This window comes from Macrobrachium rosenbergii, chromosome 9 (assembly GCF_040412425.1).
Source record: "Macrobrachium rosenbergii isolate ZJJX-2024 chromosome 9, ASM4041242v1, whole genome shotgun sequence".
Classification (NCBI taxonomy): Eukaryota; Metazoa; Arthropoda; class Malacostraca; order Decapoda; family Palaemonidae; genus Macrobrachium; species Macrobrachium rosenbergii.
Genome location: NC_089749.1, coordinates 49,839,224 through 49,861,052, shown reverse-complemented (window position 1 = coordinate 49,861,052; position 21,829 = coordinate 49,839,224). Strand labels below are relative to the sequence as shown.

The 21,829-nt window shown below is 40.8% G+C and overlaps 2 protein-coding genes across 9 annotated transcripts in view; both read left to right on the top strand.

The window, feature by feature from the left end:
• Positions 1–13,393, top strand: part of LOC136841775 (WD repeat-containing protein 89) — a 70,034-nt gene extending 56,641 nt beyond the window's left edge. For all 8 annotated transcript variants that reach the window (XM_067109055.1, XM_067109061.1, XM_067109056.1 and 5 more), the window contains one exon: positions 11,873–13,393. In XM_067109055.1, the coding sequence (XP_066965156.1) occupies positions 11,900–13,030 (1,131 nt within the window). In that variant the 5' untranslated portion in view covers positions 11,873–11,899 and the 3' untranslated portion in view covers positions 13,031–13,393. The remainder of the gene's footprint in view (positions 1–11,872) is intronic.
• A 4,790-nt stretch (positions 13,394–18,183) lies between these two features.
• The window catches only part of LOC136841772 (uncharacterized), a 49,551-nt gene continuing 45,905 nt past the window's right edge, over positions 18,184–21,829 (top strand). Inside the window, exon 1 of the mRNA XM_067109050.1 lies at positions 18,184–18,609. The gene's annotated coding sequence lies outside the window, so the exon portion shown is untranslated. The remainder of the gene's footprint in view (positions 18,610–21,829) is intronic.

The following is a 21,829-nucleotide window of genomic DNA, read 5'->3' as shown; positions in this document are numbered from 1 at the left end:
CTGACTTTGTGTCGATGATCCAGATCATTCGCTACTTTGTCCTATTAGGAGCTTTCAGAAAGCTTCCAAAAGGCTCGACATTCCTAACCTGGATGTCGTCAACGTTTTTGCTAGTACTGTCTCTCCCAAGGAAGAAGTGTCTAAGGACACATCTTCCTCCTGACTTCGTGAAGCGATCAAAGGAGGTACTCGGCAGCTGACGACGACGATACCGGTACCTTCCACCCGAGAGCTCACGAAGTCGATGGCTTGGTCCATCCCTCGCATTCCGGAAGTTTCTGTCGGTCTGGAAGCAAGACGTGGTCTCTTAGACCACACTCTTGTCTTCTCCTTCGGTCTTGCCCACAGGCCCTAGGAACCCTTTTTCCTGGCTCTGTGGCAGGCTGCTCAACAAGTTGTGTTGTCTACCTGCCCTTCAAGAGGACGAGTAGCATCTGCCTGTGTTGGTTCTGGAAGGAGAAGGATTCTGAGAGTGATCATTCTCTTCCTCCTCCTTCCCATCCTCCAACTCCTTAGGGATGAGAATAGACTGAACCAATAGCTGCTGGAACTGGCACTGATGCGGTAAGACTACACATTGAGCACCAGTTCTATTTTTCTTATAGAATCATAGAAGCAATTCCGCTCCTTCCTCTAGCAAGGGGAGGAAGGAGAGACTGGCAATAAGGGAACCCATTCGGCTTTCCTTACTGCCTCCACTCTAGATCCTTCCAGCCTATTTCCGTAGGAGTTACGCTTCCTCACTCATGCGTAAAGGGTCCAGTATCTGGACATTTGATCTTGCAGTTCTTACACCTGATCAATATGTCAGAGGCACGGTACTCTCCTCATTTTCTGGACCAGAGGAGAGCCCGGTGCAGAACTCCAGTCAGTTCAGGAGAGACTACCCAGATTCCTCCTCCAACCAGTGAGTCTTCCTAATGTAAAGGATCACTGGTTTGTATATCGTGTTAGAATAGTTCAGTTTGAAGTAATTAGAGTTTAACTATACAAAACCTAAGGTCCTTTACATTGCATACTATGCCCACCTCATGCCACCCCTCAATCTGAACCTGAACCAAAAGGCAAACTGGAATGTTTACATCCAGGCAGGCGGGTATCCCCGCCTACCTGGCGGTAGTTACTGCCTAACCACCTTGCTCAAGAGTTTAACGGCCATTTCCAGCCTACGCCTGAAAGAAATTCCTAATGTAAAGGACCTTAGGTTTGTATAGTTAGGAAAAATACAATTTACTTTCAAAAATTGTGATATTAGTAAAAACTAATCCTTCAGGCCAACCCTTTGAGAGCTGATAGTAAGCTCAGTGGTCTGGTAAAACTATTTTGATAATAATCTTCTGCCCCGGTGGTGAAAGGTGCGCAGCTGCACCCCTTTCAGCCTCCTGTCTTTCCTAGGAAAGGAGGCAAGGGTAAGAAGAATGGTGGAGGTCACTAGGGGCAGTATTCCCCCCCCCCCTGCTGCCAATGTTGGTGTGGTGCCTGTCTAGCTATTGGGCAACATGGAGCAGAGACCTGGGTAGCAAATGTCTTACAGGAAGGGTATCTACTACGCTTCAAGTATCCACCACCCCTCACTTTAAGTCCAGTCTGATTTCAGACATATATTCCCGGACAGTAGAAGAATCTCTCTCTCTGGGAAGTGAGGTGACTGTCATGTTGCAGAAAGCTGGAATATAAGTGTGAGTGGCTTATAGCTGCCTGTTCTGGTGAAGAAGGTAACAGGTGGTTGGAGACCAGTCATTGATCTCTCTGTAAACTGTCTGCTCGGGCCAGGACCTGTTTCAAGATGAAAACTTCATTCAGTGTTAGATTCCATCAGAGAGGGAGACTTCAAGCTTTTGGTGGACCTAAAGGGTGAGCATTTGCAAATGCCCATCCATTGGTCTTCAGAAAATCTAGTGCTTTATTTTTATCTTCCTAAGCTGACAGTTGTTTTGACCATCCATGGTCTTCAGGGCTAATCTAGATTCACAATGTAATTGTAATTACATTCTGACATATAGCAGACTTAGCCAAAACGTACCAAAATGAGTTATCCATATAGTGGAGCACCCACTTCAGTGAATTGTGCAGAAACCCATAGAAATACTTAGACCCACTGCAGATTAGGTAAGAATAGTTTAGTTGAAAAAAAGGAAGTCTAAAATTAGGCTACTTCAAGATATGTCAATTGCTGTTGTATTCTTTGTCAGAGCTCCATACAGTGAAAATAAGTAGAAATTAAAGAGAGAAAAATTAAACACTGTAAATTAATTTGATGGAGTATGTAATGACTCCAAACATGGTAAGCACTTTCCCCAAATCTACAGTGAGGCTTACACCAGGTTCATCATCAAAGCCTGCTTAGAAGTGATTAATGTGCATGTGCAGTCCAATTATGTCAACAATAGACCCATGGAGACCAAGAAGTCATTACTTTCTGTTGGTAAATGCAGGATGATCCCTTGCCCAAGTCCCATGCCTTTTCGTCAGGGAAGTGGGAGGGTTTTGAGGACTCAACAGTGACTACCATAAATAGGTTATTCCTACATCAAAACCGATTTTTTTATATCGTAGTCACTTGTTTCGTCCTCAAGTAGCTTTAAAAAGAAATTGACAGGTGACGAAAAGGCTTAAGCTGTAAAGTCCCCTCTCAACGTGTTCTCTATAGTGAACATCTCGTTTTCTGCGGTGCCTTCACATCGACCAAGGGTCGACCAGAATATATGCTTATCACTATAATTGTAAATTGTATACTTATTGTCTTTCCAAATAATCATGCTTTATGTACAAATAACGAATTATTTATGTTATGTGTCAGACATTATTGATCACTATGTTGTCTGTATGAACCTGTCCTATTTTTGTAAAAAATTAGTTTGACCTCAGGTCACCTGTAAATCTTTGTACAAATTCACCGTGAACCTCTCAGAGGCAGACACCTCCTCCCTCGCAACCCCTCCCATGCACCTCCACGGTACCTGCACCACACGGCGACCCTGACGGATCAACCAAAGGCGGCCCTAACATAAGGCGGCCGCCATTTACCAGGGAGAACGCAGCGCCCTGGTTCTACAGGGTCAAGGGGCAGTTCAGGGTAGCAGGCCTAACAGACAAGGTGTTGAAGGCGAACATCGCCATCAACGCCCTCCCGGAGGAGATATACAAGAAGATCGACCCATGGTTGATGATCGACGCCGGGCCCCGCCACCTTCAAGAAACCACTCTCGCCAGACTGCTCCCCGCCAGCCCCGAGAGAGCGCCCACGGCCTCAACCTCGCCCCCTCAACCCCGGCAGGAGTGGAAACCTCTTGGAAGCGTGGCATGCCCTCCAGACCTCCTCCTCCTCCCGCCGAGACTGACAAATAGTGGCAGGCGCAGAGAAATCAGCCTGTCGAGGGAGATCCCGCGTAGCTACCGCCGGAGGTCCAAGGGCAGATCACGGACCGTATACCACGCCGTCGAGGACCTAATCAGGCGAGCAGCTGACGGATCTCAATTTGTTATGCCAAGTGGGCGACTCACCACACACTCCGGCCAACTGCCTCCTGCCGGAGGACCCCACCATGGAGCCCATCAATGCCATCAAGCAGAAAAGGCCGTCCCACCAGCACAAGGAGGAGGGGCTGGGGCTTTGTTATTACCACCGTAGGTTTTGGAGAGCTGCCTGGAGGTGCGAAGCCCTCTGCCCTTTCTTCCCTTCAAAAAACGGAGGAGGCAGCGGCCAGGCACATAGGCCGCTATGGCAGCAGCAGCAGAAACACCCAGGGGCCCTTACCATTAGGTTTCTACGTCCGTGACACCACTTTCTTCGGCAGGATGACACGTGGCCACACTGGAGCCATGTGTTCAGTGTGACTTCCAGAGGCGTTGATGGACAGCATCCTGGGAACCTGAACTCTACGCCTGCTATGTCGATGATATCCTAATCTTTTCCATCCTGAGGAACACTCATGACACATCTGGAAGGTCCTGCCATGCCTGCAGGAAAGTGGCCTCGTCGTCAGGTTTGACAAGTGCTCCTTCGTTGTCGAGAAGGTGGAATTACTAGGCCACAAGATATCCCCAGAGGGCGTCTGCCCAATGTCGTCGAAGGTCGAAGCCATCGGGAAGTTCCCCACCCCTACCTCCATCAAGGCCATAGATTAGATTAGATTAGGTTAGATATTTTATTGACTACAACAATTATACATAGCCATATTTACAGTAATTATTTATATTTGGAACAACAAAGGCACAACACTACACTTGGCAATACAAAAATATTTACATACATAAAGAAGAATAACAGGTTTTTATCTTATACAACAATAAACAAAAACAAAGAATCATATGGCAAACAAAATTAAGAACAAAATTTGACATTTATATGCAAAAATCATACTCCAAAAGCTATTTTTATTCTCATTTTCCTTCACTCACAAACATTCATAAATATCATAGAGGACTAAGCTAATATCTCATACTACTCTGCCAGGGTTCGATTTGAAAATATATCCTCATGTTAGATAAATTATAGGTATCTCTGATATGTTGTGTCCTTGAGCATACTTGCGCTACGTGGTACTTCTGTTTGAATGGCTCCACAGGTACACACAACCGCCTCCAACGGGGCAGACGGGGCCTCTCCCCTCCTACTCCACCTACCACTCCACGGGCAGAGAGGAGATGCAATTCTGAACCTAGTGAATGAGATCATTCAATTTGGAAACATTATGCCTAACAGAATAGATCATGAACTAAGAGGTCTGGATTGATTTCATACGTAACCTTTCTTGAGGAGTCAGAATTAACATGTTACGCCTGAGTGCTCTCCATTGCGATTTTTACATCGTCTCTACTATCATTAATCAGTCCTTCTATGTAAGTTTTGGTGTTATACCTGGCTCCTAATACGGTCTTAATTGAAAATATCAAATACTGGCTTCAAGTCTGCATTCAGCCACGACTCACACCCATACAGGACAGCTGACATTAAAGCAGCATCAAAAACTCTTTTTTTTTTTTTTTACAAGAATTCCTTGGGATGGTCAGCTACTACAGAAGATTCGTCCCGGGGATTGCTCACACCATGGCCCCCCTGACGGAGGTCCTCAAGGGTCGTCCAAATACCTGAGTGTGTGACCCCAACCAGCAGGCCTTCCTCCTGACGAAGGCCACCCTTGCCAAAGCAACATCTTTGACCCACCAGGACCCCAACGCTCCCCTCCAGATGATGACGGATGCCAGCAACGTCGCCTGCTCTGTCCTGGAGCAAGTCATTAGGGGGACCCCTCAGCCTATTGCCTTCTTCAGTAGGAGGCTAAGCTCCACTGAGTCCCGCTACAGCACCTTCGACCGGGAACTCTTTGCAGCACACCAGGCGGTACAGCACTTCAAGTTCCTCCTGGAGGGAACGCCCTTCACAATTTGGACCGACCACCAGCCGCTGGTCAACGCCTTCACGAAGCTGGGAGACGCATGGTCCTCTAGGCAGCAGCGGCACTTTGCGGCCATCGCAGTTTTCACCTGCACCATCAAATACCTTCCCGCAGGAAGAACCCGGTAGCTGACACCCTTTCAAGGATCGAGATCAACTCAGCACAGCTTGGGATCGACTACGAGGACCTCACCCACGAACAGGCTGCTGACCCTGAGACCCCAGCCTACCATACAGGCGTCACTTTGCTGAAGTGGAAGGACGTGTCTTCGCCCAGATGGATCAACATTACTGAGCGACGCCAGGTATCGACGCCCCTACCCCCTGCTGCCCACCTCCAGACGTCGGCTGGGCTCCAACGTCATCCATGGCCTATCCCACCCCTCCGGAAGGACAACAGCCAGGCTGCTGACAGAGAAGTTCATCTGGCATGGCATACAGAAAGACATGGCCTGGGCAAGGCAGTGTATGCAGTGTCAGGCCAGCAAAGTAGTACAGCACACCGAATCAGGAATGGGCGAGTTCCCCAGCCAAAGAGACGCTTCAGGCACCTCCAGTGCGTGTGCGGAAGCCCTCCTTCCTCTCCAGCTGGATCAGCCGGTTCGGTGTCCCAGACGAGATAACAGACAGGGGACCTGCTCCTGTCCGGAGCTGTGGACCGCCCTGCATGCCTACGGACCATCATCACAGCACCACTGCCTACAGCCCCGCGAACCACCGGAATGGTGGAAAGATTCCACAGGTCTCTGAAGGCATCCCTCATGGTTCGTTGCTCCTCCGAAAATTGAAAATACCAGCTGCCCTGGGTCCTCCTTGGGTTGAGAACTGCCCCCAGAGCCAACAGCGACCCTCCCAGCGGAAAAGTCTACGGAAGACCCTGGTAGTCCCGGGGAAATCCCAAGCAGAGGACAGGGATGATATAGGATGCAGAGGCTCCATGACAGGTTTGAAAATTTGCCCCCTGCCAAAGGACATTCACCGACAGATGCTCCTCGGGATATCCTCCGCCACCCACTTTTGTCAGGACGATGCCACGCCCACTCTTAACTAGATCTCTACAGAGGACCTTTCCTTGTACTGGAAAGGAAACAAGAAGGCACTCTGAGAAGCGTCCATGGGTGGAAGACTGGATATGTATAGATCGCCTCAAACCTGCAGATTCCCAGAGAAGACAATGAGAGAACTCCAAAGCCTCCTGCAGGTGTGGCACCCTCGACAGCTCCCGGGCGAGGGAAGGTGCATGGGCATCCCCAGAAAACCCAGAAGCCAGACAAGAAGGCACCCAACAAACCACTCCAGAGGACACCGAGGAAGGCGACCATCCTCTCCAGTTGACATCAAGAAAGCAAGGCCCCCTTTGTCGCCCCAGCAGATACCTGGCTGGATCAGGCGTTGCCTCTGTCTTGAGGGGAAGGTATTGCAAAGTCGCCGCCTCAACGCATTCTATAGTGAACATCCTGCTTTCTGCGGTGCCTTCACATCGAATTTTCCAGGGTCGACCAGAATATATGTTTATCACCATAATTGAGGCGCCTAACGCAGAGGTCGTAAGCTACACCGCCAGCCGATTTAGAGTTACGCACACCAACATCATCTCTAACCCTCTAGCTGTCGGGAGAAGAAATTTCAGTTCAAATTTCCTGCAACAACAAGGTCGAAATTCTCGTTTTGTAACATTACTTCTTTTCCTTAGTGACGCTTATACACGCTGCACTGGCTGAAGTCTGGGTAGAGAGTCGCAGCGCCCCGGTGCATAAACCAATCATGAGTCCAGATGCCCTGCCACACTCCCGCATTTAATTAATGAGAAGCAGCCATCATGGAGCTGCTGGCTATCACTGCAATAAAAACATTCTTGCAATTCTTCCTTCCCCATGATCGCCCTGGATTTAATGAGCTTCTTTTTTGTTCTTTATTCATTAATAATACTGTACTGGTTCCTCTTCATCATGTCCCATACGAATGTAGATGACAATGTTCCAGGACCTTCCAGGGCAGAAAGAGTCCGGGACTCTTGCTAATTAGCAAATGTAGCCAAAAGTTTACGTGAATAAAGTGAGGGCGTATGAGTTAAGAAAAGATCTGGTTCCATTCATCCCCCAGATTTTCATGACATACTTCAACCAGCTTTTTTGTGATCAAGATACCCTCACTGCTACTCCAGACACCCTTCAAGATACTCCTCATGAGAATGACGTGGATAATGATTTACTGGATTATGACGTCTGATTCTCACTGAAGTAATTACGCATGTTTCCAGAATCAAATGTATTTTAGCCATTATTGACGGCAATTATTATTGTTTTGCAGGTGAGACGACTGTATCAGCTCTCAGAGTATTCTGATTAAAATATCTTATTATCTTTCTGCTGCTTTTTTATTGTGAAAAGCATTACCTTTTTAGGTCTTTTTTGAAGTGAACTAAATCACCTAGTTATTCTTGTAAGATTAAGATAATCAAGGAAATTATCCAGAATGATAAATAAAAAAAGATAATATCTTGGGGTCTTGAGGGGTTACAGGGCATTGGTGTGTGTTTTTATGGGATTCAGTGTACTGGAGTATAAGACTTATTTCAAGATGAATGGCTTACGCCATCTTTCGGCATGCATTAAACCCTTGGCTATTTTACAATGATGGTTTGAAAGCAGACACAATAACCTTATTTTTAAAACAAACCTCATGCCGTACCCTCATTTAAATGCTGAGATATCACATTCTGAAAGTAGCCAAACTTTTGACTGGCGTTTTTCTCCAATTTTAGTTTTTAAGCGAGACACTTCTGTCAAGTTAGGCGCGCTCATATATTTATTGTCTTTCTAACAATCATGCTTATGTACAAGTAAATAAATTATTTATGTTATTTGTCAGACATTATTGATCAGTATGTTTTCTGTATGAACTGTCCTTGTTTTTTAAAGAATTAGTTTGACCTCAGGTCACCTGTAAATCTTGCATCGCGTGGTTCTAAGTACGCAGACGTCTGCATCCTGCTTTATAAGCGGCTCGCTTCATCAGTAAACTAGCAGTACTTGTCTTCCCGCTCATTATTTCGCACCTCTCTCACAAAGCTCTCAATTTTTAATCCCAACACCCCAGAGAAAAAACATTTCTGGTTTGAGATCAAGCCACAAATTTCAAACCCTATTCTTTATTCCAAATACTCTTCAGGTTTTGGTACCAAAGAACAAGAAACTATACACAAATTTATGTTTTAGGATGTAGTTCTATAGTGGCTTACCTAAGCTTTCTGGGTTTGGTTGCAGCACTGTCGCCCTTCTCCTAGTGATAGTTAGCATACTCACTGTCAATAAGACCCCTGGTTTTCTGCTGTAACACCTTGGACTAACCATGCCACCTACTGATACACAGTGCAGTCGAATTTGTTCAAGCTTGTTGCAATAATGTTTTTTAAAAATACTGTTCTGACGACCATCCTGTACATTTGAAGACATCTTTGAAAGAGACATTTCTGAAAAAGGCCAATAACGTACTTATTTTCCTAATATCATGTGACCTAGGAAAGGAGTGTGGATTTGCCTTTGTAATGAAAGATACTGCAGTCATTGTCAGCCATTGTAGTGAGTGGTTTGTTTGTGCTAGGGTGTAGGAGAATTGGATCCCCTGGGATGTTTGCCGTAACTTTTAGGTAAACCTTAAGTGCTGGGACCAGGCATAATGTCGTGTCTGCTAAATTCAGTTTTCTAATCAAAATAGGGGATTTTCTAAAGGAGTCTTTATTCTTGGCTAGGGAATGATATACTGAAAAATGATAATTGATGGTCAGCTGTTTGTACGATGTATCATCCCCGTCTAAGAGAGCCCAGTTCACTAATACAAGCTCCTGGAGCTAACACAATCAAGAAGATTGCCTTTGGCAGTGTGTGAGTTGTGGTTGTATTGGGTCTGCTGGATTGAGGCTGATAGCCCAAGCATCTTGTTCAGGAACTGGCACTGAAGCCTGAACGTGGTCTTGCAGTGCAAAAGAGATCGGAAGGGTGGTGGTAACTAGATATTTGAGTCAATCCCAACCATAAAGCAAGGAGTCTGTTAATGCTGCCTTGTGTGCCATGATTGTTGTAACAGCAAGGCGTTTGTGTTCAGAAAGGTATACTGTATAAGAAATTTTAAAAGTATTTCCATAGAAATTTCAACTGGGCTCTCAGTATAGATAATTCAAACGAGACTCCATATGGACTATTATTAACAGATAGATGGTGTTCATAGGCTTTGGCACTAGGTACCTAGGAATACAAGAGGTACTTTTCACGTGTAGACACATTAAAAAAATCCACTCATGAAGGTCTCATAACAAAGAGGATGAGACGACTTCCCCTGTACTGTCTGGGATAGAATAGTTGAACGGTAGTGGAATTGATCTTCTTCACCTGTTGCTGGAGCAATAGGTCCAATGCCTATTTGGCCAGTTTGTGGGTTATTAAGTAAGCTGCCCTTTGAAGGTTGTAGTTTGCTCAAAACCTGGAAATTCACAATGGAGGAGAAAGGTATATCAGCCCTCTGTTTGTTCCACTTTGTAGGAAGGTCTCTTGCTGCTGCTTGACTGTCTGTTTGGAGACACACACTGGGAGTATGTGATTCAGATGTGGCAAAGATCCACTTTGGTTGTGAAGCATGTTGGCTATTGGTTGTTCAACATCCACTTGCTGAGGCTGTCGTTTCTTTCTTGGTAGAGAGCTCATATTATATTGAGAGATCCTGTGAGGTGAATTGCAGACAAGTACTATTTGCTTGCGCCATCTGAAGATGTGTGAGCATTATCATTTTGAGAGGAGGTGCACATAATCCGGATTGGTTGCATATGAATCGATTCCTGTCTTCTTTCACCCCTGAGTGATCTCATCCCAAACATTGTACTCAATCTGGGATGGGTCTTCACTTGATGTTAACCCTTAGGAGAGAATTTACAGTGTGGAGCATCAAAAGCTGCTTGATTTTCTCTTTTGGCTGAGACCCAGATACCCTCCTACATGTCTCTTGCTTTCAGGGGAATCTTTTCAGTTATTGTCAGCTTGTTTGTGGTGTCCTTGGGGACGATGTGTTAATGCACTTTAACCCTTCATCTTTCTGCCACAAACCTTTGGTTTTTTCCTTGTCTTTACTCCTTTAGGGAAATTTCGAAGGGTGTATATAAGAATGAGAGTTGTTATTGCTTCATCACCTTGCATGGTAGAGGTTCCTTCTCGGCAGCGTCATCTTTCCTGTTGAGTTCTCTTCTCTTGTGGAGATGGTGGTAAATCACTTGGCACCACCTTAGCATGGATTATCTTTTCTACTGGATATTCCTAGGAAGTGGCAGTATATCGTCCTAGAGAATCTGATAGATTCTTGTACATGGTAACCTCAAATGACTATCAACTCGGCTTCTTTGTCTCAGCTTTGGAGTTACTGTATTATTATTATTATTATTATTATTATTATTATTATTATTATTATTATTATTATTATTATTATTATTATTATTATTATTATTATTAAGTGCATGCAGTCAGGTGTAAAAAACCAGAAGGCATGAACTTACTTGGCAAGTTGTTACAGAAAAGGATGCTCAGTACGTATTTGAAAAATGAGTAAAGAGCAAAAATTGAAAATAGCTCAGCTGTAAATAGTAATAAATAGAATTATTATTTTATACAGGTACTGTAATAAAAACTTAAACAAAATATTTATCCAATGAAACAATAACTACTGTACTTGAAAGATTTAAAATCAAAAGGAAAGTGTGATTACTTGTACCCTAAGGCAAGGGAACTCAAACATGATGCTGCAAGACCCTGGTACACTGGCTATAGCACAGCTCCAGGTATGAGAACACTGGTTAACTTATTACCATCTGGCAAATTGCAACCAGTTGTGGCACCTGAGATATTCTTAAATGAGAAATTGCATCATAGACATGGTATTTCAGTAAATCCAAACATTTAAGAAATGTTTCTGCACTGTACAGGAAAGAGAAACGTGGAGAATACTCATTTTACATCTAATCCCGCAAAGTGAAGAGCTGACGTAAATAATATTGATGGTTAGTAAAATGTGTAAACACAAAATTTGAAATATTTACATGACGTAAATGAGATCCAGTAGTAAGTGAAGATGGTATTTTGGGGTTAAGTGGCACAGTTCTGAGCTAAAACCAAAGTAACAGATGGTAGTATTACTAAGTACTGTAATGTGAGAGGCTTTTGTTTATGAAACATTTTTTTTATACTACCTGTCAAAGTTTTTATTTAGAGGGAGTTTAGGTCTACAGTAAATAACCCTTGATACGTGAACACTTCATTACAAGAAGCATAATCTGTTTCATGGGACCAAAAGTCTCATATTTAGCTAACTAATATTATAAAGAGAATGTTTCTAAATATTTTTATGATAGATACTGACCAGTTAGTAAACAAAATTTATGTCAACATAGATTTTAAGTGTTTAGATTTCTAATCTTGCATATTTCATCTGCAGGCTAGTGTTCCTGTAGATATTATCACAATGGATATGTCCGAAGATTTGTGCTCACAAGAAAAACTCTATTTTTCTACGAATTACTTGGCTGTGACGAGTGCAAGCGTAGCAAGTAAAGAAGAATATTGTACTGCCCTTTGTCATAACAAAAGCAATGACAAAATTGCTGTTTCATTATCTGATAACTCAGTGGCTGTACTTACTATGGATACACTTCAGAATGTTAGCGAATTTGAAACACAAGCAAAATCTGTAACAGGAATTAGGTATTCTCCAACAGACAATAATCTCTTGTGGACAAGTAGCTTAGATGGTACTCTAAAAATATGGGACGTCAGAACAGGTCAATGTGAAAAAACCCTTGAAACCAAGAGTGACGATGAGAAATCATGTATTAAGCCACTAACATCATTTGATGTGTCATTGAATGAAAGAATAGTTTGTGCTGGTACAGAGCTCATAGAAAGTGAAGTATTTTTGTTATTCTGGGATATTAGAAACTCTGAGTCTTTGGGTGGGTATTCTCAAAGTCATAGTGATGACATCACTCAAATAAAATTTCATCCAGTGAACCCAGATTCCTTGGCCTCATCATCAACAGATGGCCTGATTAATGTGTTTGATGTGTCACAGAAGGAAGAAGAAGATGCACTGATGTATAGCTTAAATGTTAATGTAACTGTTGATAAACTGACTTGGTTAAAAGGAAATGGGAAGTATGAAAGAATAGGAGCAATTACTGATATCCATTCATTACAGTTTTGGGACATAAAAGAAGCTTCCCCACTACATTCATTCAGTAGGAATGATGTAACTGAATCTATAAAATGTAAGTCGTCTGAAGAATCATACATTGTAAGTATACATATGCTTGAGGAAAGTGATAATCCCATTATTTTAGTTGGTTCTGGGATGGATGCAAGTAATTGCCTTCGCACTGTGAAACTTGATCTGTCAACAGGGTTGCTGCAACCTGAAGCATCTCTTCAAAGTAAGCAAGAGCAACGTTTAACGAGAGCTGCTTTATATGATGGGAAAACAGACTCTTTTATTACAGCTGGGGAATGTGGTGTAGTCCGTCTTTGGAAGCCTGATGACAGTGGTGTGACAAGAAAACAAATGGTTAAAAGTAAATCTCACAGGAAAAAACCATATTAATGTCACTTTAGGTTATCAGTGATTTTTTTTACATGTAGATATAAGAAAGACTGTGTTACTTCACAGGCAAAGTAATCTGTTCAAAGAGCATATTACGTATGGGAGGAGTATTGGAATGATTAGTGATACTTTTAGAGTACAGTAGACTATGAGGTACAGTAGACAATGAATAGTTTTTTAGTGAAGGAGAGACAGATATTTCATTGTTTTTCAAAAAGACTAAAACAGGCAAGGAATGGTGAGTCCACTGTACAGTATATTATTCTTGTAACTCACATTTTCCACCTTTTACTTGTAATATAATTGCCAAAACTTCTGATGTTCCACCCTTTAGGTGTAATACTTTACAATCATTAATACTTTTTACAGTAAAAATACGTAACAAGGCACAAGGTGGCAGCTAGCCACCATGGGCCGAACTGGTTTTTTATTGTGAGCGAGCAGCTAAAATACAGCAATCCTGTACACACACTTTTGTCCCCTTACGTTACTGGCAAAAGGTTTCCATGCAAACAAAGGGAAATTTGCCCTTAGCGAGTTCTCACTGCTACATCATAAGATTTAAAAAGGAGGCAAGCGGCAACCAGTGGAGGTCTGTAATGTAGTCTGTTTTTGGCACGGTAATTGTTTTTTGTTTTATAATATTTTCATGGAAATTTTACTCAGATATGTTATAATTAATTTTAGAGCATTATTAGGATAAATATTTTAGGTTGTTTTCACAAAAACATGCTTTAATTGCCGTATGAAAACATTTTCATTGTGTTCATTAACACTTTACAATCTTACATTACCTCACTTTTTGTGGTTGTGGCCGCTAAATGACAAAACATACTATAATGATTTTTGCATATGTAATAGGCGAATAAATTTCCTTTAAAATGAGGTATGATTCATAGAAATCGCTTGGCTGGTTTTTTCTTTTATAAGCGTTTTTCATAGTTGGCAAACTTTAAATGCGTTTTATCATTTTTAAAACGGCGCTTGGCACCTTATTACACTGCGCCACTCAAATGATTTCCATACAATTAGATGTGATTTGTGGAAAAGTGGTCTTTAAAAAAAAATCACATGAACAAAATGTAAATTTTCAAATTACTTAAAAAGGTATTGCAAATTTTAGGCAAAAACCTTAGTAAAGTTAATTTATCACTAAATTAACTTTGCTATTAGAATTAATTTTACATGTTAAAAGTTGGCTGAAAATAAATACTTGTACAAGGAATAGCCTTCCTTACATATTAATATGTGTTTGTTTTTAACCTTAATACGGTACTTCCAATTATTTTTGTGTGATTTTTGTGTCAGTAGTCATTGCCAAAATTTTGGCTGACTGGAAGGATGATTGTTGCTCAAGTTTTCATAATCTGCAAATGAAGCTGTGTAGCTGCTACCGTTACACATCTGTAACTTTTAATTTGCCCTCATAATACTTGCTTCAAAGTTCATTGTGTTCCCAAGTTAACTTGAACCTTTTCTAAGACCTGATCATCTAATACATATTGGACATTGAAAATCTCTTACTCCATGTACATTTTGCTGTCCTAAGCATCACTTTTGCTCCACTTATTATGGTAAACATGCAGTGCCCAGTTCAGCTCACCTTTCCAGTGGCATCAACATGGCCTCCTCCCTCCTGATATTGGTTGTTTTCATTAAGGGGAAGACGAGCCAATAGTGGGGAATATGATGCCCGATGGCTTGCCCTTGTGACAGCCCATGTGGCCTTGATCTCTGCCGTAGTTAAACCAAGTGTCAGTACCAGTTTTTGGTACCTAAATGCTTAAACAGTGTGAGCTTTATGCAAAATAACCTCAAGATTTTGTAGTTGGTTGTAAAAATACCAAATAAATTGGAGTAGTTTGTAAGAGTCGTTTTGTGGTTAGGAACAAAGTGGACAACAGGAATTGTTTCCTCTATTCGCACTGGACTGGTCAAGATTTGTTTTAATCACTTGCTAATCTTTATAACTGTAATAGACACACTAAAAACTAAATAACTGTTTTACCACTTAGGGTCGATAATGTTATTGTTACTAAATGTATAATGTTACTGTTCTCAGTGTGAAGAAGTGTTTGAGTCATGGGTTTAAGCGATAGACAGATGGATTTCATTGATTCTTTAAGTAGTGTGCAATTCATCTATGAAGTTGATGTGATGAGATAATCCAGTCAATGCTTGTAGAAAGATTAATATCGGAATTAGAATGAAAAGTCCGTAGCCAAGGTGTGAGCTTTGCAAATTGGTCATAAATAAGACAAGTGGAGACTAGTCTGAGTTAACCATCACCAACTGTAAAAACCCCAAGAACTGCTCACTTATCTTTGGCACCAACCTCAATGTGCGGGTGGCACTATGGGTAACATATTCGTACTGAATTTATTTGATAATAATTTTATATCTGATTTAGAACTGTATCTACACAAAACCATAGAATAGAGGCGACTCACTCATGTTTAGTGAAGCCAAGATTGATGAGCTTTACGCCATCTTGCAGCGGGTGTGTATGCAATGTAAACAGTTGCAAGCAAGCCATAAATACTGTCATGACTTCGTTAATTACGAGCAGATTGTCATCCATAAAATGTTACCAGATTCTACAAAACATGCCAGTCTGAATAATTTTCACGTCAGGAGTTAGTGCCGTCAGTGCACCTTAAGTGGTGCACTGCAGGTATTACTAAAGGTTGTTTGCAATGTCTAGCTACCCCTGCTCTTAAGCCATTTACTTTACCTCCATTCCTGCTTCCTTTCTACCATTTTGCTGTCCAACCATTCTAACTCCTTTTGTCTGTGTTGAGCGCTGAATGACTGGGAATGCTGCAGTGCTTGGTTTTTTAGCCAATTTTTCCTAAATCTAATCCTAACAAATCATAACTGAGGTAATGTAGCACAAGGCAACAAAAACTACACTAATGCACATAGTACACATAAATTATTTATACATACATGGTTACACATTTACACACATATATATATATATATATATATATATATATATATATATATATATATATATATATATTCAATTCAACAATCACATGTGGAACAGAAATAAATTTCTCACTCACATCAGGATTGAAAACTGGTCTTTCACTTGAAAGGCAAGGGCGCTGCCCACTAGGCCATACATTTGCTCTCAGGTTCCAACTTCTCTCAGACTTGTAGGGCCTAGTGGGCAGCGCCCTTGCCTTTCAATTGAAAGACCTGGGTTCGATCCTGATGTGAGTCAGAAATTTATATATATACTGTAAATATAATTATATATATATATATATATATATATATATATATATATATATATATATATATATATATATATATTACTAAAAGGACCTCATTCAAACTTGATGGTATCTAACGGAGTTTTTATTCAGAAAAAGTTACAAGCTTTCTTGGTCAAACAGTCCACATTATCAAGAAAGCTTGTAACTTTTTCTGAATAAAAAACCGTTAGATACCATCCAGTTTGAATGGGGTCCTTTAGTAATTCTACTAATGCACAGAACAATTGTGTATGTGATAAAATGAATATATATATATATATATATATATATATATATATATATATATATATATATATATATACATATACATATAAATGGGGAACAAGCTGGGAAGAAGAAGAAGATATATATCGATTTGCCAGAATTCAGTAAGTTGGTATCTACATCTCATGAATGAATCAGCCCGTATCTAAAGATCCCGTACTATCATACACCCTTCATAGTCTATGGAGCAATGGTCTTCATAGCGGGAAAAAGAAACAAATGTAGGCTAAATAGCACTTAACAAACAAACAACTAAAACAGAATGACATAGTCCAACATATAAGTATTTAATATCAATACTAATCAACCAGGAACCAATTATGGTAGTATCTGGCCTTAGTCCGAGGTTAGCAGACGAGGGAAAGCGTTGGGTGTGACCTATTGTAAACATGCTCCAGTGTCATGAATGAAGTCTCTCATAGCGCAATTATCTCTTGCGAAATTGAATTCAGTTAAAATGTCACATGTATGAATGGAACGTTGAATTTCTTAGACATGGACAAAACGACAAAAATGGGCATCGTATCAGTTACATTTTAAATGGGTGGGTATATCACCTTTTACAATAAATGTATTTTGTAATGTTCCTGTCACGGGGCACAGCCCTGAAATATGGTGCTTGTTGAAGTCATTGATAGGCAGTGGCTTCTAGCTTTCTCGCTTGCTCAATCACCACCGTTCGTCGGCTGCTGCGATCTTATTCTACAAATATTGGGTAAGCAATATATAATGTGATGGGTCCCTTCAGTAGCGACACTGTCCTATGTTTCACACGACCTCTATGCACCTCCTGGTGACAAGGGAAGTAGGGTAGGGAGAAGAGGTCGCGGATAACCTAGGGACTACAATACAATATCATAATAAGTAAGAATTTAAATGAATTTAAAATATGAAGGGGTTCATTACTCCATATCTTTGGGTGTTCGTTTTGAAAATGGCTAATAATCAATTCCCGACACAAAATGCTCTGTTTAGCTTGTGGGCGGGCGGGGTGGGGTTGTGTCATTGACGAACAGGATTAATAAAATCACTTTCTTCACATGGGTAACATGCCACTGAATGAGTTTCTTGTGACATCATTGATATGTTACACAATATCTAATTACTTCTTTCTGCTGAGAAAAGGCGTGCGGTCAATTAGTAGGTTGAATAAGTACTTGAATATGCGGAAGCAGGTTAACAAAGTGTCTTTTTCCACTTCCCCTTATTTACCGTTGTTTTCAGAACTATAGTTTAAGCTATCTCTTGTTTGGAAAGCTTGTCATTTTGTTTAAGGAATACAAGGACCAAGGTACATAGCAAAGGGAGTAAGTGGACATACCCCATCCCGCTTGCTGCCCATGTCCAAAACGTTATACAGCATTTCAGCAAAAGCAACTTTAAATTTCTTTAACAACCACTTAAACAGTGTGATAAAACCTCTTATTCTATCGCATAGGTCTGGAAAAAATAAATAACTTTTATATTTGTGGTGTCATAACAACAGTGCATAAACTGACATTTAAAATGTCTTACTTTTAGTCTAAGAAAACGCAACAAGATGATGCATTTTGAAACCTTTCTTCACCGTCTGAGTCCGTCTCCTAGAGCCAGACTTGCCACAGACGGGGTCCGTGAGCGTTAACTTAAGAACTGCCTTGAGTTGTCTGAAATTTTCGTCCTTCGCTAATTTAGAAATATAGAGTACTTTATAAAAGCAAATAGTGTAACAGACATGAGATTTCATGAGCTTCGAAGTATGTCGACACAGAAGGAAAATGGTGCCTGAAGTACTTGATCTGTCGAAGTTGCAGCTGCAAATAATATTGACGAGTCAGTACGAAAGATGGTGAAAAATCGGTCGAGAGGGTGGGCACGCAAATCTACTACATGAGGCTATGAGCATCGAGGTGTTCAGTCTCACTTGAACTTCCAAGTTTTCAGCGTGGCAAAATTTGAACTAATTTTAACGGCAGTGATTTCTTGTAGTGCCCCACGGACATTAATCTGAGAGAGGGAGGATTTTAACCTTGGAGCAACAACACAAAGGCAAGTCTTCCTATTTTAATCCATGAATGCTTAAGCAACGTTTGAGTGAAAGGGCTTACTGATAGACGGCAGATTAGTGTAAACGTTTTTCGTTTGCGCTCCATAGTTTGCTTGAAGTCCATGTTTGTTGATCAGGGTCCTGTGGTCAACATCAGGCTACCTAATTCCTTTCATACCTTAGGGCAAGATCCTGTGCTGGCAAATGTACCTCCAGGAGGTAAACAAATCCACACTTACAGAGTGAATACGCGCCAATGTACTGCATGTGTGTGTAAACACACTGCATCTGTGTAACTATAGCATTCATATTTTAACTGCTGAATCGGGAATGAATCTTCCCCACTAGCCCCTTTGCAGTTAAATTTCCGCAACAAAAGCCGCTTTACACACCTACACAGTGGGCTCATCAGCCGTGCGTCGAGCCCTCCTACACACACTCTCTGCCATTTAACACTGTCTTGAGGTCGGTTTACAAAGGTTAAAATCATAAAGTATAGAAAAAGACGTAAATGAAAACTTTAAAAGCTAAATCTGACATTCTGCGTTTTGGAAGGGAGGACGTCGGTCTATGTTATATACAAAACTGGAAGGGGTCTGACTAATTAATGAAGGAAACAAGCTGCTTGATAGTTCATGATTCCAGAATGGAGAGGATAGTCACTGGGTGCTTGGGCAACAACAATAAAATCCATTAAATGAAAACGAAGCTGTGCATTTCTTGCAATGGCCACGTATTTTAGAAATTTTTTTTTTTAATCTTTGGTGGCTCCAAGTATTTTCCAAATTTTACGATTGTAATAATTGAACAGTAGACCACCAAGAAAGCATCAAAGCGGAAAACATATTCTTTATTATGAGAGCGCAACGAACCCAGCCATGGTTTTTTTTAGGTATAAATTTAATCTTTGCCGGAAAAATGTTCTGAATGACTCGTAGTTGTAGCTCGTTTCTCGGAATGAGTGAAAGGAATGGAGCATTTTTTTGGTTGAAATTTGTCATTTAAATGGTTTATATATATATATTATATATATATATGAAATTTGTCATTTAAATATATATTTATATATATATATATATATATATATATATATATATATATATATATATATATATATATATATATATATACCATGACGTTTGTTAGGTGTAGTTGTGCGTGGTTGAGATTTGTCATTTAAAAGATTATATATATATATATATATATATATATATATATATATATATATATATATATATATATATATATATATATATATATATATATCACACCCATATGTGTACAGTAAATTATGTATACTGTATGTAACAATCAAAAGGACTGTTAATTTTTTTAAAGTGCATAATTATTTTAAGAATACAGTATATTAAAGTGTTAGGTAGTTTACATCATTAGGCAATTAAATTCTAAAACGCCCAGATGAATAAAATGTAATTGGTTTCCATTTATCCTCGTAACTTTAATCTTGCCCACATTTGCTCTCAGCATCTTCTTGCAAACACTTCCAAGTTTCTTCAGGTTTCTGCAGTTTATCATTACCGCCCCTAATCAGTAGCTTCTCATTTACAAGTGCCAACCATTCCACTTTCAATTATTTGTTTTTTATATCACAACTTTCCAACTGCGTCTATTGTCCTTTCTCCGAATTCTTATGTCACTCCTTCCATAAAAAGAAATGAAGACGTAACATACCCTAGTCTCAGGCCCGCTTGAAAGGCAAACCAACTGCTCTCCCATACACGTAGTCTATCAACACCTCGGTCACAAATCACGTCATTAGCAATAGCAATATAACATCAGCCACCCTTGATCTTCGCCCTACCGCCCTGCCTGCAGTCAAGTTTGTACAGAGGAGCAAGGACGCGGAATTAAAAACCCGGGGTTGTCGGTCAATTCGGGTTGAGAATCAAGTAGCCCACCCGTGCAGAAGGCCATGCATGCCTCACAGGATCCTATTAAAAAATGGGAGGAACATGGCGCTCTGTAAGATATGAAATCAGCAGTCGATTTAATTTTTGTAATTGATGGGCAGTTGTGTTCTCTCTCTCTCTCTCTCTCTCTCTCTCTCTCTCTCTCTCTCTCTCTCTCTCTCCGTCTTTTTAGTATTCCTTAAGTTCCTTTATAGTTGTTATTAACGACTGTGTTAATCCTGTTTCATATGCATGTTATTCGGCAGTTCACTGAATTTCGCTTGTGGTAATTTACACTCATTAAAATTGTACCTCTCTCTCTCTCTCTCTCCCCGCCATCACCTGAGTAGCCTACTCGCAAAAGATCCCAGTAGGTTTTGTCTTTATCATTCGTGTTCGAACTTCGTTAATTGACCGGCCTAGCATTTCGTAAAATGTTTAATTCCCTTTCTCGTTCATGTTTCATGTAAATTTGGAGAAGTAGCGTACTGTACAGATTTGCTGTTTTTGTAACATAAGTAATTTGAAATTCATACATCCTGCATGTGAAGTTCATGATTAGTTATTTGGATTTTTTGTTAAATTGTCCTTTACTAGCCGTTTTAAACACAGTAAGGCTGTTGATGATGCGCTTAATTTAACTGGAATTGCAGTTGTTTGATACCTTGCGTGTTTGTGTCCAGTTAACTGTTGCCCATCCGTCAGTTAAACGCTTTCATTTGAGTCAGCAGAGATACAATCGTCTGCCAGTCACCGTATCTTGAGGTTTAAAATCCTTAGATTTCTTGCCGTTTTGTCTGTTAATCATTACTAGCATGGATCTGTGGTTGCTTGCTTGTGTGATTAACATGATTGGCAATTTGAGTTCGTTCGTATGTTGGTTCCTGAAGGCTATGGGTTATTATGATCTGCACATCACAAGTTAGTTAATTAGTCTCTCTCTCATTGTTTGATATGGGAAAATTATTGATATTTCAACAGTATATTTCTTCTTTCTCTCCATGTTTCTCCCTTCGCTGTACGCTTTCGCGGTCCAGTAAGAAGTCGCCCACTGTCTGCTGTCTGAATGTGGGCATTTTCATCGTATAGGGAATTGGTCATGGTGTACCTGCATCGGGTAATTCGAGAAAGGTCTTCCTTTGTAGTTCAGTATTGTGTGTTTCTGGGTCACCAAGGCTCAAATTTGGCTCGAATTCAGTAGACTGGACAACCTTAAGAGCGCCATGGAAAAGTGGATGATGCTGTAGCACCTGAAGGCTATGCCCAGGCATCAGTTATCCTCCAAATATTCCAATCTTTGTTCATTACTTCC